This window comes from Ips typographus, linkage group LG3 (genome assembly GCF_016097725.1).
Source record: "Ips typographus isolate SLU linkage group LG3, UJ_Ityp_2.0, whole genome shotgun sequence".
In the NCBI taxonomy this organism is placed as follows: Eukaryota; Metazoa; Arthropoda; class Insecta; order Coleoptera; family Curculionidae; genus Ips; species Ips typographus.
In genome coordinates this window covers 4,925,372-4,939,259 of record NC_138424.1, presented here as the reverse complement: position 1 = coordinate 4,939,259, position 13,888 = coordinate 4,925,372, and the positions used below count along the sequence as shown (strand labels likewise).

Sequence of the window (13,888 nt, the reverse complement as noted above, 5' to 3'; positions counted from 1 at the left end):
TTACATTTTTCATGTAATCATCTTCAATTGAAGACAGCCAAGTCAATTTTCCACTGCTTCTTTTTCACTGTCATCGTGTTTGTTGAATCATACTGAGTTTTTTGAGGTTAGGAAGCAAAACTAAAATAAATTTAGATATGTGCAATTAGGTAGGACGTGCAGAAGCATTAAACAACATTTTAAATGGAATATCTTGTGTATGAATGATTAATTATTTTTAGAGATATTGAGGGTTCCAAAACGTAGGTAATTTTGGAGTATAATAACCAAGTTGAGATAGAGCAAAACAACTCGTATAAAGTGAATCAACGATAAAGTTCATTATCTCATTAGTTTCGAAAAATACAAAGAAATGTTAAGTACTGAAGTTTTAGATGGAAATATTTGAAAAGTAGTGTTTTTGTGAAGTTTGATTGATTTACAAATTCAACGGCACACTTGAAAAGTAATTTTACTTCTTCTGATGTTTTTTGATATAGAAATTGAATTAATTTGATGTTTTTTGCTTTGGTCGAGTAAAGCTTAAAAACGTGTGTGTGTCATATACATAGACCGATTCGCTCTGAATAAGCTTTCGGATTCATAATCAGTGAATTACCGTTTCCCCAAAAAATTAACGATCCGCCAGCGGATTACTTTAAATTTCCATTTAGTAAATGGAAAACGACCAGGAGGCCCGATCTCCGAAGAATCATAATTACGTGAGAAATATACCTAATAATCCGCCCGAGCGCAAACAATAAGTATAGCTAATTAAATCGCCGAAAATAAAACGAAACCAGCCTTATCTCTCGCAGTATTCATGAGCTCGAAAACAATTATATTAAATTTATTTCGGCTTCTAATTAGAGAAATAAAAAAACTCTATAAATTAGAGCCGGTGGCGCGTGAAAAACGGAAACTATTAGTCAAAAAATCATGTGAATGAAGAGATTGGGAACTAGATTCGTTAGTACTGGTTAGTGTTAATGCAACATAAATAAATCCTACAACAAACAATATAAATCATACCATCACTATCCCTGGATGGACTTTTGTCCCGTTGCTCTTGCACCTGGATCTTGGTCTTCTCCAGAAGCAACTCAATGTCTTTGCATTGGGGATTGTTCACCAAATCAGACTTCAAAATAGCCACTTGTCGTTTGACTTCTTCGTAGTCTTTTTGGGCTTCCAATTTAGTCTCTAGTCTCACTATGTGCTGTCTTTTTTGATCCAGCTGCTCTTCCAGCCTGGCTATTTGGGTTAGAGATGATTCCTTTATACTGCTAATGCATCCTTGCAGCCTTTGGACTTCTTCCAATAGTTGATTAATCTAGAACAAACGGTTAACGTTAATACAGAATTGGATTAACTTTTAGTGAGGTAAAACTACGTAAATGGATAATGTTTATGGTTGTTTAATCCTTTTGGATTTGGGTTTAAAGCTGTAGGAGGTTACGTAAAATGAATCATTTTAAACGCACAATTTTTTGGGCATATGATACCATTCAATTTACATAAATAACCTATTTTCGGTTAACAATAAACAATTTTAGAAACTCTGGTATCTCATTAACATCTCTCCGTTAATATACACAATAGGTTAGTTACACATTTCTGTTGGGGAATTATGTAAATTGCTAGCATTTAATTTTTTTTATTATTTTTAAACGGGTCGTATCTCGACATTAAAATCGTTTCTAGAATAAAACAATAAAATTTACTGTTTCAGTTTAATTTGGATCAAGGATTTTTTATTGGTGCGCGTTCTTTTCTTGACTTGACGACTGCGATAAGATTTATTGTTTAAACTGGAACTAGGTGGAAAAACATTACAAACCATGGCGGAACAAACGTTTTCCCTTCTCGCATAACCATACAAATTAATCAATTCCTTCAAAATATAGGACCGAAGAGCGATTAGAGAAACGTCTTTATTTCCGATATAAAGTAATTGATTGATATGCTTTGGTTTCGTTCAGGACCGGACAAATTTCTTATTTAACCTTCACAAAGCGAAAAAATGACCTTTTCCACGTGGAAAAGCTTGAAAATTACATTCAAATCATGTTCATGTTGTGTTAAATCGAAAACGTTATTAGATAAAACTTTAAATCAAAATTTCAACACTTTTCTATTTGTAGTTGTTTTTATACTCATCAATGCTTAAATCGATGCATTTCGTCGTGGGACACCCTGTATGTCTGTATGTATGTTTTATACAGTATGTCCTAAGTATTAATTGTCAACACTGAATGATTTTGAAGGAATTTTTCAGAAAAAAATTGGTAATTAAGACACTGTGATAAGAATCAAAAATTATTTTTGAATTGATGATTAAAGAGCACCTAACCTAACAAACACTAAGATTAGAACAAAAGAAACGTTAAATGTGCTGGCCATGGCGACGTCAAATGTCAAATTGAAAAGGTTTTTTTTTAATATGACACTCTGTATAATGATATCGATTTTGAGGATTAAAATCACTAAAATCCATTTCTTTCACATCAGTTAAAGCTAAAAAAACAGTTTTGAATAATCATCATTAGTAGAGTTAGATCTGTTCCAGCTACTTACTAGTTTTTTTTTTGCTTACTTACTAATTTTCTTTAGGTTAGGGCGACTCCACTTAAACTTAAATCCGGTTCTGTACTTATTATCTGGTTATCTTTGTCTGTTCTGTGAGTATTAATAAGCGGGAAAGGGGTGTATTTAATCGGAAGGGAGATGGTGGTTCCCCGGAGGGGTGGCTTGGGGGGGAAATCGAAGGAAATTTGATTGTTTAGCTGGGGGATATCCCGATGGCGAATTTAAAGTTATCGATTGCAGTTTGGCGTGTGATGGTCGGGTGCATTAATATCGTTATTTCGTCGTAATCGATACCCGGAGACACGATATTTTGTAAAACATCTAGCAGACATATCGCGAAAATGATAAACGACGTGACTTCCACTTTTTGCATGCGACGAATTCGACGTGGGTGTCGGATTAGCTCATCGATTTGCCTCATTAGGAAGTTTTGGCAAGTCGGGGACAAAAACCATCCCCGACGGGGTTTTTGAGGGTTTTGTTGATTCGGCCATTCGGATTAGCTTTTGGGTTTTCCATATTTATTGCCGTTTTCCAGTCTCGAATGTTTTAACTGTTGCCACTTTTGATCTACACGATGTAACACAAAAATTGCTTGCCTGTATTGCATTTACAAAAAACTTGTTAATTTTTTTACTCTTTCCGTTAAAGTTAACCAATTTTAGAGAAATAGCCAAACTCCTGTAATTTATCTAAAAACTACTAGAACTTTAGAACTCTGAAAGGATTAAGGTCAATTTTTACTCAGAGTACAAGTAATACAAAAATATCAGTTTATTTTATTTACCCCTAACAAAACCTAACTTAAATAAATTTAAAGAAATGATCAAAATTGTTGGTCTTATTCTGAATCTTCAGAACGTTATTTGTTGTCATTCTTTTCTGCCTCTTTTAATTATATTCTGATGGACCTGATTTGCTGTTTCTGTTATTTACTTCCTTGACTAGTTTTTCTGGCTCTTTGTGTTTGTTATTAAAACATTTTTAATTGAATTGTTTTGTATCTATTTACTTATTTGTAACATTATTTTAGTTCTAATCTAATGAAGCATTGATTTTATGGTTTGTGTCCAGTTTTATGCATCTCTGTATTTCATTTGAAATTGTCATAAGATTTTCTTGTGCACAACCTTTCATGTTATCTACTTTTCCTTATTCTTTACTTTTTTTTGGGTTCTTTTCGACCTTTTCTTTATAGTGTACTTTAACAACTCTTTCTGCAGAATTGTGGTAACCACAATTTCTTCAACTTCATCTTTTTCAAGTTTTAACTCTTCTTCTTTAGCCAGCTACATATTCTTTTTGATTTTTCTTTGCTTTTCAATGCTGTTCGCTGAATTAATCTCTTCTTTTTGATGGATTTGTGAGAGGATTTGGTTTCTGTTTTCTTTTTCAATTATATGATTTTAGACACCGTTTTTCTTGACTTGGAAATATGGAAATGTTTGGATGTGTGTAATATTTGTCTTTCAATGTCTTTCGGCTGATCTTCACTCGTTTCTTCATAGAACTTTAGGCTAGTCTGTTTTTGTCTGCTTATAAGTTGCAATACAAAATATATTAATACAAAATAGAGTGATTCTATACTGTATAGCCCTGAAAAGTACCAAATATACGAGCAAATATATGATCTAAACGTTCATTAAGATAGCATAACATATTAGAATTAAATATTGAAAAGTATGTTACCCTCAACACAACTAGAATAACAACATTTTTTTCTTGGTGCATTTTTTTAAAACCAACTTTTAGTGGAAATTTCTTCAATATATTCTTTGGGATTTTTTCATCAAAATTACATTTGTCATTATTTGGGTGGTTATTCAAACAGTTCATCCAACTTAAGTCCTTTTCCTTGTTAAAGCTTGGCTTTCTTAATGTTCTTGTTCTTTTTCTAAAAATCTTTACCAAATCAAGCTATTTTAAGCTTTGAAGATTTCTTTCGTAGAGTTTTCTTTTTCTTTGCAACTTCAACAAGCAGTTTTGCCGGATTCAGCTTCATCTGGAATTTGCTTCTTCAGCTTGTCTTCTTTCATATTTCTTCTCGGATTTTTAAGGACAACTTTTTAATTTTAAGGGTGTGTTCTCTTCCCACTTCTTTTCCATTTATATTCTGAACCCTTTTAAAAGGAAGCCCTAGAAGTTAAGGTGAAGAAGAAGAATGGTGTATAGGTCATTCTTTATGCGGACGACACAGGTCTAATTGCAGATAACATGGAACATAATCTGGAAGCATTCGAGATGTGGGTCTATAGGCGTGTACTGAGGATTCCATGGATTGCAAGAAGAACCAACGATGAAGTCTCGAGAATAATCAATAAAGACCGCGTACTGTTAGACACCATTAAACGTTGAAAAACAGCATACCTGAGCCACGTAATACTCAACGAGAGGTACCAATTCGTGCAATTGATAATTAAAGGGAAGATTGAGGGAAAGAGAGGAATCGACAGGAAAAAGATGTTATGGCTCCGTAATATTAGGCAGTGGACAGGACTGAGAGCAACCATACGTAATAGGGAAGAGTGAACAAATGTGATCAGAAACATCCATTAATGGACACGCAGCAGAAGAAGAAGTTCCTTTTTTCTACTCTTTTTCTTAACACTTTTACTTTTGATTTATATCTTCTTAAAAAGGGAATTGTTCAACTTCCCTAGATAGGAACTCAGTTAAAATAAATTTAGTTGTCAAGACAATATTATTGACCAATTAAGTTAGTCTTGATACTTTCGATCGTTTTGACGATATTTTCACTATTTTTAGAGACGTTGAAAACAAAGAAACAGCAGTAAACGAGCTTAGTAACAAGAACGGTTTAAGCTAACTTTTGACTGTGACATTTTGCATCTTACCCGTCACATTCAAAACTCTTCAATTTCAGCTAGCCTTAATGTGTTGGTAAAATTGGTCATGGTGTTCTTCATTTTCTGTTAGCTGGTTTAAGATACTCTGAGGTTTAGATTATCGATTATTTAAGCAGAAATTTTATTTTGGTTAGTTTACACAGTGATTAATGTGAAAATCAGTGACAAGTACGTAACAAATAATGCAATATTGTGATTAGTGTAGAAAAACAAGGAAAACTTACTTGATCATGGTGCGCCATTTTGTCGTGCGAATCAAAAACTGATATTAAAATGACTTGTCTTGATAACTGATAATTATTAATAACATTACAATCTCGGCTATATCAGGTAAATGATATTATAAATAAATTAAACTTAATAAATTTATTGCGCTCAAAGCAAATGGAGTTGATATTTAATCCCTGATAAAGCATGGCGTAAAATGAAAAATTCACGTTGAAGTGGTAAACATTGATTTAACCTGGTAGATAAATATATGATACATATTCCTTGTATGGTATGGGTTGTAAATAGTTCAGTGACGTCCCGGTTTTAATATAAGAAGTTTGAAACGTTTTTAACGGTTGTTGTCATAACGGCGCTGCTGTCTTAATTGTAAATCATTGAAAAAAAAATCGAGAAATCACTGCTATGTGGGGGAAGATAACAGAAATAATCCCTGGGTACGCAATAAAATATGGCGCCCGTCGTCTATTGCCCTTATTGGAGGAATAAATATATCATTGCGCAAATAAGGTGGCTTAACTTTTACTGCTTTTCGTTCGAAATCGTTTTGTAATTAAAGCAAACAAGTTTACTGATAAAGCTGATGATTTCCACACCTTTGTGTATATTTGCAGCCAATCGGACGTGGCTTCCAGAACCACCGTGTTTGATTAGTTCTCGTCATCATCATTTTTAAATATCCCACTGTGTCTGTTTCATATCGGTTCAAGAAACTTAAACAAAAATCATTCGCATAACTTATACAGGTTGCTTCTTCCCCTAAAGTGATTAACAATGTTTTGATATGCCTGGATTCCCATGAATGACTGACCGAGTGTTTTATTTTTTTTTCCTTTTATTACCCATTGTTCGACTATATGTGTAGTAGCAAACTCAACGCTGCCTCGACTTATTTAAACACACATTCCCTAAGAACAAAGCTAACAACTTGTGCCAAATGCTATTATTAGTCTTGTTAACCTTCGTCGGAATCATCGATTTCCCATAAAAATATTAATCGGCACGCCTTTGCCCAATCAGTCAGCCTTCAGATACCCCCGAAAGGGGTGAGATTTCCATGTAGCTTAATCAAGGGTCGCCCCCCTCGTCCCCCTGCCCCGCACATATCCAGATAGACTCGATAATCAATAATTATACCCTCAAAATATAAAGAGAAAAGAGCCCAAGAGAAATCCCTGATTCCAAGTCGCTAATGAATGAGACAAAGATGCATTGGGGTGAGGGATGAAAAAGAGATGGAGTTTCCATCATCAGGTCTTGTATGATGTTGGTTATTTATACAGGGTGTTACAAAAAGGTATAGGTAAATAGATGTTTAAAAATGGTAAAAATAGCCCTTTAAGCAATTGTGGAAGAAAAATTTTTCAAAAAACATCAAACAAAATATAAAAAAAGATGGTTGATTAACGTGAAGTGTATTAATTTGAAAAAATTTGTATTTTTAAGCCTGATTTTGTCATTCCGACAACTGACAGACTAGAGTAGCATAATCGAGGGGTAGACCGCCGATAATTTTTTGTACACCAAAATGCCTTTTTGCATACAAAATACCTTGAAATGCCTTTAAAATATCTCCCAAAGCTTCTATTATTGCTCAAAATGCCTCGTAATGTTTAAACTTTAAAAAATGGTAAATTAAATTTAGACAGTTGTAAAAACTTAAATTGCAAAATACACGTTACGTGACGTTGAAAATGCAACACTGTAAAGGCCAGTTGACATCTGTCAAAATTAGTCACGTGACGTTTAAAATGTGGTTTAAAATTTAAAATTTGGTAAATTAAATTTAGACTATTTTAGTTGTAAAGATGAAATTGCAAGAGACACATCACGTGACTTTGATTATGCCTTTTGAGAGCCTGCAACACTGTCCAAGCCAACTGACACCTGTCAAAAACCGTCACGTGGCTTTAAAATGTAATTTAAATGCTGATCATTTGGTAAATTAAATTTAGACAGTTGTAAAAGCTGAAATTTTAAATTAAAATACACATTACGTGACGTTAATAATACAATTTTGAGCTTGCAACACTGTAAAAGCCAGTTGACATTGTCAAAAACAGTCACGTGAACTTCAAAACGCAGTTTAAACTTTGAAAAATGGTAAATTAAATTTAAACAGTTGTTCAAACTTAAATTGCAAAATACACGTTACGTGACGTTGAAAATGCAATTCTGCATGTTCTTGCAACACTGTAAAAGTTAGTTGTCATCTGTCAAAATTAGTCACGTGACCTTTAAAATGTCGTTTAAAATTAAAAAATTTGGTAAATTAAATTTAGACTATTTTAGACAGTTGTAAAGCTAAAATTGCAAAAGACACATCACGTGACTTTGATTATGCCATTTTAGAGGTTGCAACACTGTCCAAGCTAACTGACACAAGTCAAAAACAGTCACGTGACTTTAAAATGTAATTTAAATGTTTATCATTTGTTAAATTTAATTTAGAACAGTTGTTCAAACTTAATTTGCAAAATATACGTTACGTGACGTTGAAAATTCAATTCTGCATGTTCTTGCAACACTGTAAAGGCCAGTTGACATCTGTCAAAATTAGTCACGTGACGTGACGTTGACGTTTTTGACAGGGTATATTTAATACTAAAAAATCCATGTTATTACACAGTGGTTCAAACTAGACTTCTGTAACTTTCAAAATAACGGAATTTCGAGATGTTCAAATTGGCAGCATTGTTTGAAAATTTTGACAATTTGAGTGTTTATAATATAACACAACCTGTAGCTCGATAAGTAAAGGGTTGCGAACCAAAAATAAACTTTTTATACATCACTCGGACACACTGTATATTGAACACAGTGGTCCAGTTTGATATTAAGAAAATTTGCTTTATTTACAGTTTATACCTTATTCCAACACTCTGTACATGTTTGTTTGTTTTTTTAATTAATTTGTTCACCATTACACGCTTCGGCAAAGCCCCCTAAGACAATCCCTCAACCTCCCCTTTGTCGCGATTGACTTTTACCATTAAACCCACCCCACACTTATCCATTTTACTAATTACAATGCGTCCCCGATGTGTCGTTGTTCTTAAACGGTTCGTTTCTGATTAAAAAAAACCAACATTCACTTTTTTCTGCCAAATCCTACGACTGGAAACATTGCCAGAACGTAATTAGCCAGTCTCCCCCGTAAATCTGGCATCTCTGGCAAAATTGAAATCCGAATTAATATGCCGTGGCTGAGGTGTTCCGGAAGGGTTATATCGACTCTTCTTGCTAGATTACTTTATTTGATACGTGGATGGAGGAATTTGTCTTATTGAAGGATATAAAACGCGATCCAATTTCTACTCCTCGTCGGAATTTCCCCGGGACTTTATAACGGCACTGGGAACTGGATGCAGTGCCTTTGTTTGTTCCACGTTTTCTATTCTTCGTTTATGTCATTACTTGTATCATATTACTGGGTTTTATTCGCTCAGGCGACAGAGTGAAAATCATTGTCAAAGTTTTTGTCTGATGAGTTTACGCTAAATGCAAAACGTCGCAGATGATAAAATTGACAAGGTTGTCAAATTGCCGAAAAAAATATAAGCTTCTCCAATTGTCCTACATCTTTTTTGAAATGCAGAAGCATGTAAGAGTTTGACAGAAACACTGCAATGACAACTTGGTTTTCATTAGAAATCATATGGTTTTATCGAACTTTGTGACGTAATACCAATTTTGTTTGTATTTTTTTGTTAGAAAAATATTTTAATTCATACAGAAACTCTCCGTTTATTACACTCTGCTATATCAAAAACAACGAAAAAATTAAACTGATTTTGGACTGTAACCTCTGATTTGAAATTTTGGGCATTAAACTAACACGCCGCCACTGTGTGTTTATAGGAAATCCATTTCCAATTGAGCCCACGAAACAATTCTCTAAAATTGACGTTAAATTTTCCCTCCACCCCAAGAGAAAACTGTTCGATATCATTTTCCGTATAAACGTCAATCTTTAATAAACCATTAATTTGCAAAGATAGCGTGGTTATTTTGATTGACAGATTTATTTTAGTTTGTCTATTCGCGAAGCTATTTTTAAAACAGACAAACCGCACCAACGCCGGTACCAAACTGGATAAGCTGCACCAACAAGCTGAAAAATGAAAAATTTAAATATTCAGGACTGACCGTACAAAGAATTACGCATTCAGAAAGTACGGGGGAATAAACATCAACCCTTTCATGGAGCGATTTTAGCGGGAAGGGTGAAATCAAACATTTTTGGGTTTATCTTAATGAAATTTTCGTACGTGTACACACGGCGGCATCAGCGAGGCGTTGCTAGAGTGACTCATTTCCATAATTGATTATAAATATGTGGCGGCGCTGTTTTAAAACCCTTTTCCTGCGTCTCGAAGGGAGCCAGTGGCGTACAAGTTGCTTATAGTTAAAAAAATTGTTTGAAAGTGTCAAATTTGATTGGCACAAATTGGTTGAACAACGTGATTTGTCGTAAGTTTGGAGTGCAATGAGACACAAAAATGATACGTAATAACAATGAATTATTAAATTACTATTTTCGTAAAAAAAAATCATGTTAGAAAATTACTCTTTTCAATTATTATGGTCACAAATGGTGTACAAATCACTTGATCAAAGTCTGGGAAAACTGAAATGACCTATGATACTAAATCAAAAATTGCCGTTTATGGTTTACCTATGCTGGAAAGAGGCAATTTACTATTTTCTATTTTTTTTCCACTGAATTCGGCGGTGGTTGTTAAATTTGAAATCCGTCAATGTGGTCGATATTAGCTTGAAACAAATCACTTCATCAAAATGGTTTGTCATTAGTATTGAAAGTGATGGCAGACGAAAATGGCTCTATTGTTTCTGTCAAATTCGTATGCGACCAAATTTTGCTAAAAAAAATCACTTCAACAACCGGATTTGCCAAAATTATGAAGACTAAGGGAAAACTGAAACATTTCTGAGGGACAATTATTCTTTCTTTCTCGTCAGATATCAGACACACACACACGTTTCTTTATGGAGAAAGCATATGTTTGTACAGAAATTTTTTGGGCCAAACCTAAATTTAAAAAAAAATGGTTGAAATTAACATGTAATAGATCACTTAGACAACAGGATTCGCCATAAGTGCCATAAGTATGGAAAATGAAAGCAAACAAATAACCGGTAAATGTAAATTATAAATACTGTGTTTCGAAATTTTGACACCGCTTTTCTTTCTGACTGTACCAAATTTTGTAATGTTTTTTCAGGTTATTGAACAGGAAATTTAATAAGGATTTCAAAAATGAGCTTAAAACAGCCATTTTCTTACTCCAAGTGGGTTTAACAGGCGATTTTGTCCCTGGCTGTTCTTTCAAACTGTGTTTCTGGCAGCTCAAATTTTGACACCGCTTTTCTGCCTGACTGTACCAAATTTTGTAGTGTTTTTTTATTGTTATTGAATAGGAAATTTAATAAGGATTTCAAAAATGTGCTTAAAATAATAATTTTCTTACTCCAACTGGGTTTAACAGGCGATTTTGTGCTTGGCTATTCTTTCAAACTGTGTTTCTGGCAGTTGAAACTTTGACACCGCTTTTCTGCCTGACTGTACCAAATTTTCTAGTGTTTTTTCAGGTTATCGGATAGGAAATTTAATGAGGATTCCGAAAATGTACTTAAAATAATAATTTTCTTACTCCAACTGAGTTTTACAGGTTATTTTGCGCCGAGCTATTCTTTCAAACTGTGTTTCTGGCAGCTCAAACTTTGACACCGCTTTTCTGCCTGACTGTACCTAATTTTGTAGTGTTTTTTCAGGTTATCGGATAGGAAATTTACTGAGGATTCCAAAAATGTACTTAAAATAATAATTTTCTTACTCCAACTGGGTTTTACAGGCGATTTTACCCTTGACTGTCCTTTAAACCGTGTTGAAATTCCACACGACAATTTCAACTGATTTAAATATTGGTTGCACCAAACCAGTTTCTCGAAAAAGGTGAAAATTACAAAAAAATTGCAAGAAACCAAAAAAGTTCCTAATCAACTTCATAACCCAAGTCCTGAAGTTTGCAGGATTGTTTGGTTTTCCAGTATACAGGATGTGCAAGAAAATTATGGGGGTTCACTATTTTTGTCACTCTGTACGTAATTTTTAAAATAGATAGATAGAGATAGATATTTTTTTTTACTCTACGCCACTGGAAAGAGGAGCTCAAAACGGTTCTTTTAAGTGGTTGAACCTCTCTAAACTCCCAAAAATAACTGAGTTACAGGGTGTTCAAATTTCAAACCACAACTGATTTGAAAATTTATTGCATCAAACCAGTTTTTGCTAAATATTTCAGAAACGGTGAAAGTTACGAAAACTTTGAAAGAGAGCAAACATGTTCGTAAAGAACTGCTAAACTTATCCCTGAAAGTTTCACTTTACCTTACCGGTAAAACGCCCATTATTACAAAAGAGTCTAGTAGGTAATGACAATAAATGAAATTTTTGTTTCTATTAAAGTAACACCACTACACCTAACACCCAAACTAATTCTTATTAAAATTGAGTTCAACGCAGTTTATTTAGTAAAACGTTCATTAACGTCGAAATTCGCGTGAAACAACTCGTTTGACCAACAGTATTTGTCATATTTACTTATCAACTTTTTGAACAAAAATGACCCCTAAAGACAAATTAAATTATTAGTGCTTCTAACAAAACCTTGAATGACATTTTTCTCACGCATACAGACACTCACTTGTGTTAATAATAATTAATGACCGAAATTGTGAAAGTTTTGCACTACTTAGAGCTTTCAGGTGAAAAAACACCTTTAAAATTGCTGTGGATATTGATATACGCGGTTTAATAATAATTTAATTGAACTTAATGATCGCTAATTTATTTTGTTATTTCACATCCTGTTTACGAAATTCTGCTGTTTCCGATCGATAATCCTTTTAATAGGTTGTGTAATGATAATCAACATCAGAAATTGAAAGGCTAAATTACTGGTTTGCTAGTACATCATTAACGTGGTACGCCACTGGTTTTATCAGTAGGGAATTTATTGTAGATCATGTTAAGGTTTTATATAACGGTAAAGTCAACAGAAGAACCGTCAGCTTCCTATAATAATTGCTGATGTTGTGAGGTCTAGGCACGCGAAGATGTGTTTTTTTCCCTCCTACAGGGATGTCAATAAATAAAGTTTCGAAAACAATCGCGTATTTCATTATTATTCATTAAAAGCAGGAAAGTTTGAGAACAAGTCATCGCAACGGAAGCTGCGACCAATAAAATTTTTCTCCCTCATTTCGCCGTCATACTTAAAACTCACCCAATCACCATAAATTTCACTTTCGAAATTAAAATCGCCCCGAAGAATAAGGCATAAAGCCCGTCGTAGTAGGCCATATAATCAGATTAGATAGCGTTTGTTTTGTTTTTTTTTTGTTTTTTTCCTTGTTCACATGCCACCACCCCCGCGCTACCCTCGATGGAATTAATTATGACGGATCACTCGGGAGGGAGTAAGATTTTTCCCTCCCTTGTAAACTACACTGTGGAACAATAAAACCTTAATACACGGAGGCCTCAATTAATCCCTCCCGAAAAAAATGGAAATCACGTGTCTGAAGTGAGATATGAAAAATTCAGGATCACGATTGAAATAAAAAAACGCTCACCCTTTCAGACCTACAATCAATCAGCCGGAGAGGGAGCTGTGAGGAAGAGGGGGAGGGAGACTCAAAGTTGGAGATCGGAAATTTTTACTAATTAAGGCCGTTCGAAAGGGGTAGAAAAGGTAAAAACGAATACACACGGGCACACGCATCACGGCGGATCCGAATAAGGGTTGCCAACGGGGAAAGAAGAGAGAAGCCTACGTCTAATTTAAATATTAGATCTCTACCCGTATTTCGTTGCTGATGCTACAGCTCCCGTCAGTACAGTGACGTGCGTTCACTCACACCAAAAATAACTAAAAACAAAAAAAGACCTGTGAAAACCTGTGTAAAGTTTTGTGAAAACTCACGTTAGGCGTCCAAAACACTTAACCACCACGTGGTAACTGTCAAAATAATAGTCAAGAAGCTGAAAATGTTCTTAAACGTCGTCGTAAACTGAAGGTTTTGCAGATTTAAGCCCAGATTAGCTAAAGTTTGACAGTTTACACGTTTGTTACAACTGTCATATGAAACTAGAATACTAATTACTTAGATAGTGACGAGACAACTGTCAAAATTATGGC

At 34.2% G+C, this 13,888-nt stretch overlaps 1 protein-coding gene across 6 annotated transcripts in view; it reads right to left on the bottom strand.

The window, feature by feature from the left end:
• ct (homeobox protein, cut) overlaps positions 1 to 13,888 on the bottom strand; it is an 86,857-nt gene that overhangs the window by 14,031 nt on the left and 58,938 nt on the right. For 5 of the 6 annotated variants that reach the window (XM_081976214.1, XM_081976213.1, XM_081976211.1 and 2 more), the window contains exon 3: positions 1,012 to 1,312. In XM_081976214.1, coding sequence (XP_081832340.1) covers positions 1,012 to 1,312 — 301 coding nt within the window. Of the gene's footprint in view, positions 1 to 1,011; positions 1,313 to 5,659; positions 5,791 to 13,888 lie in introns of those variants that run through there. The other variant, XM_081976216.1, reaches the window with a different exon arrangement.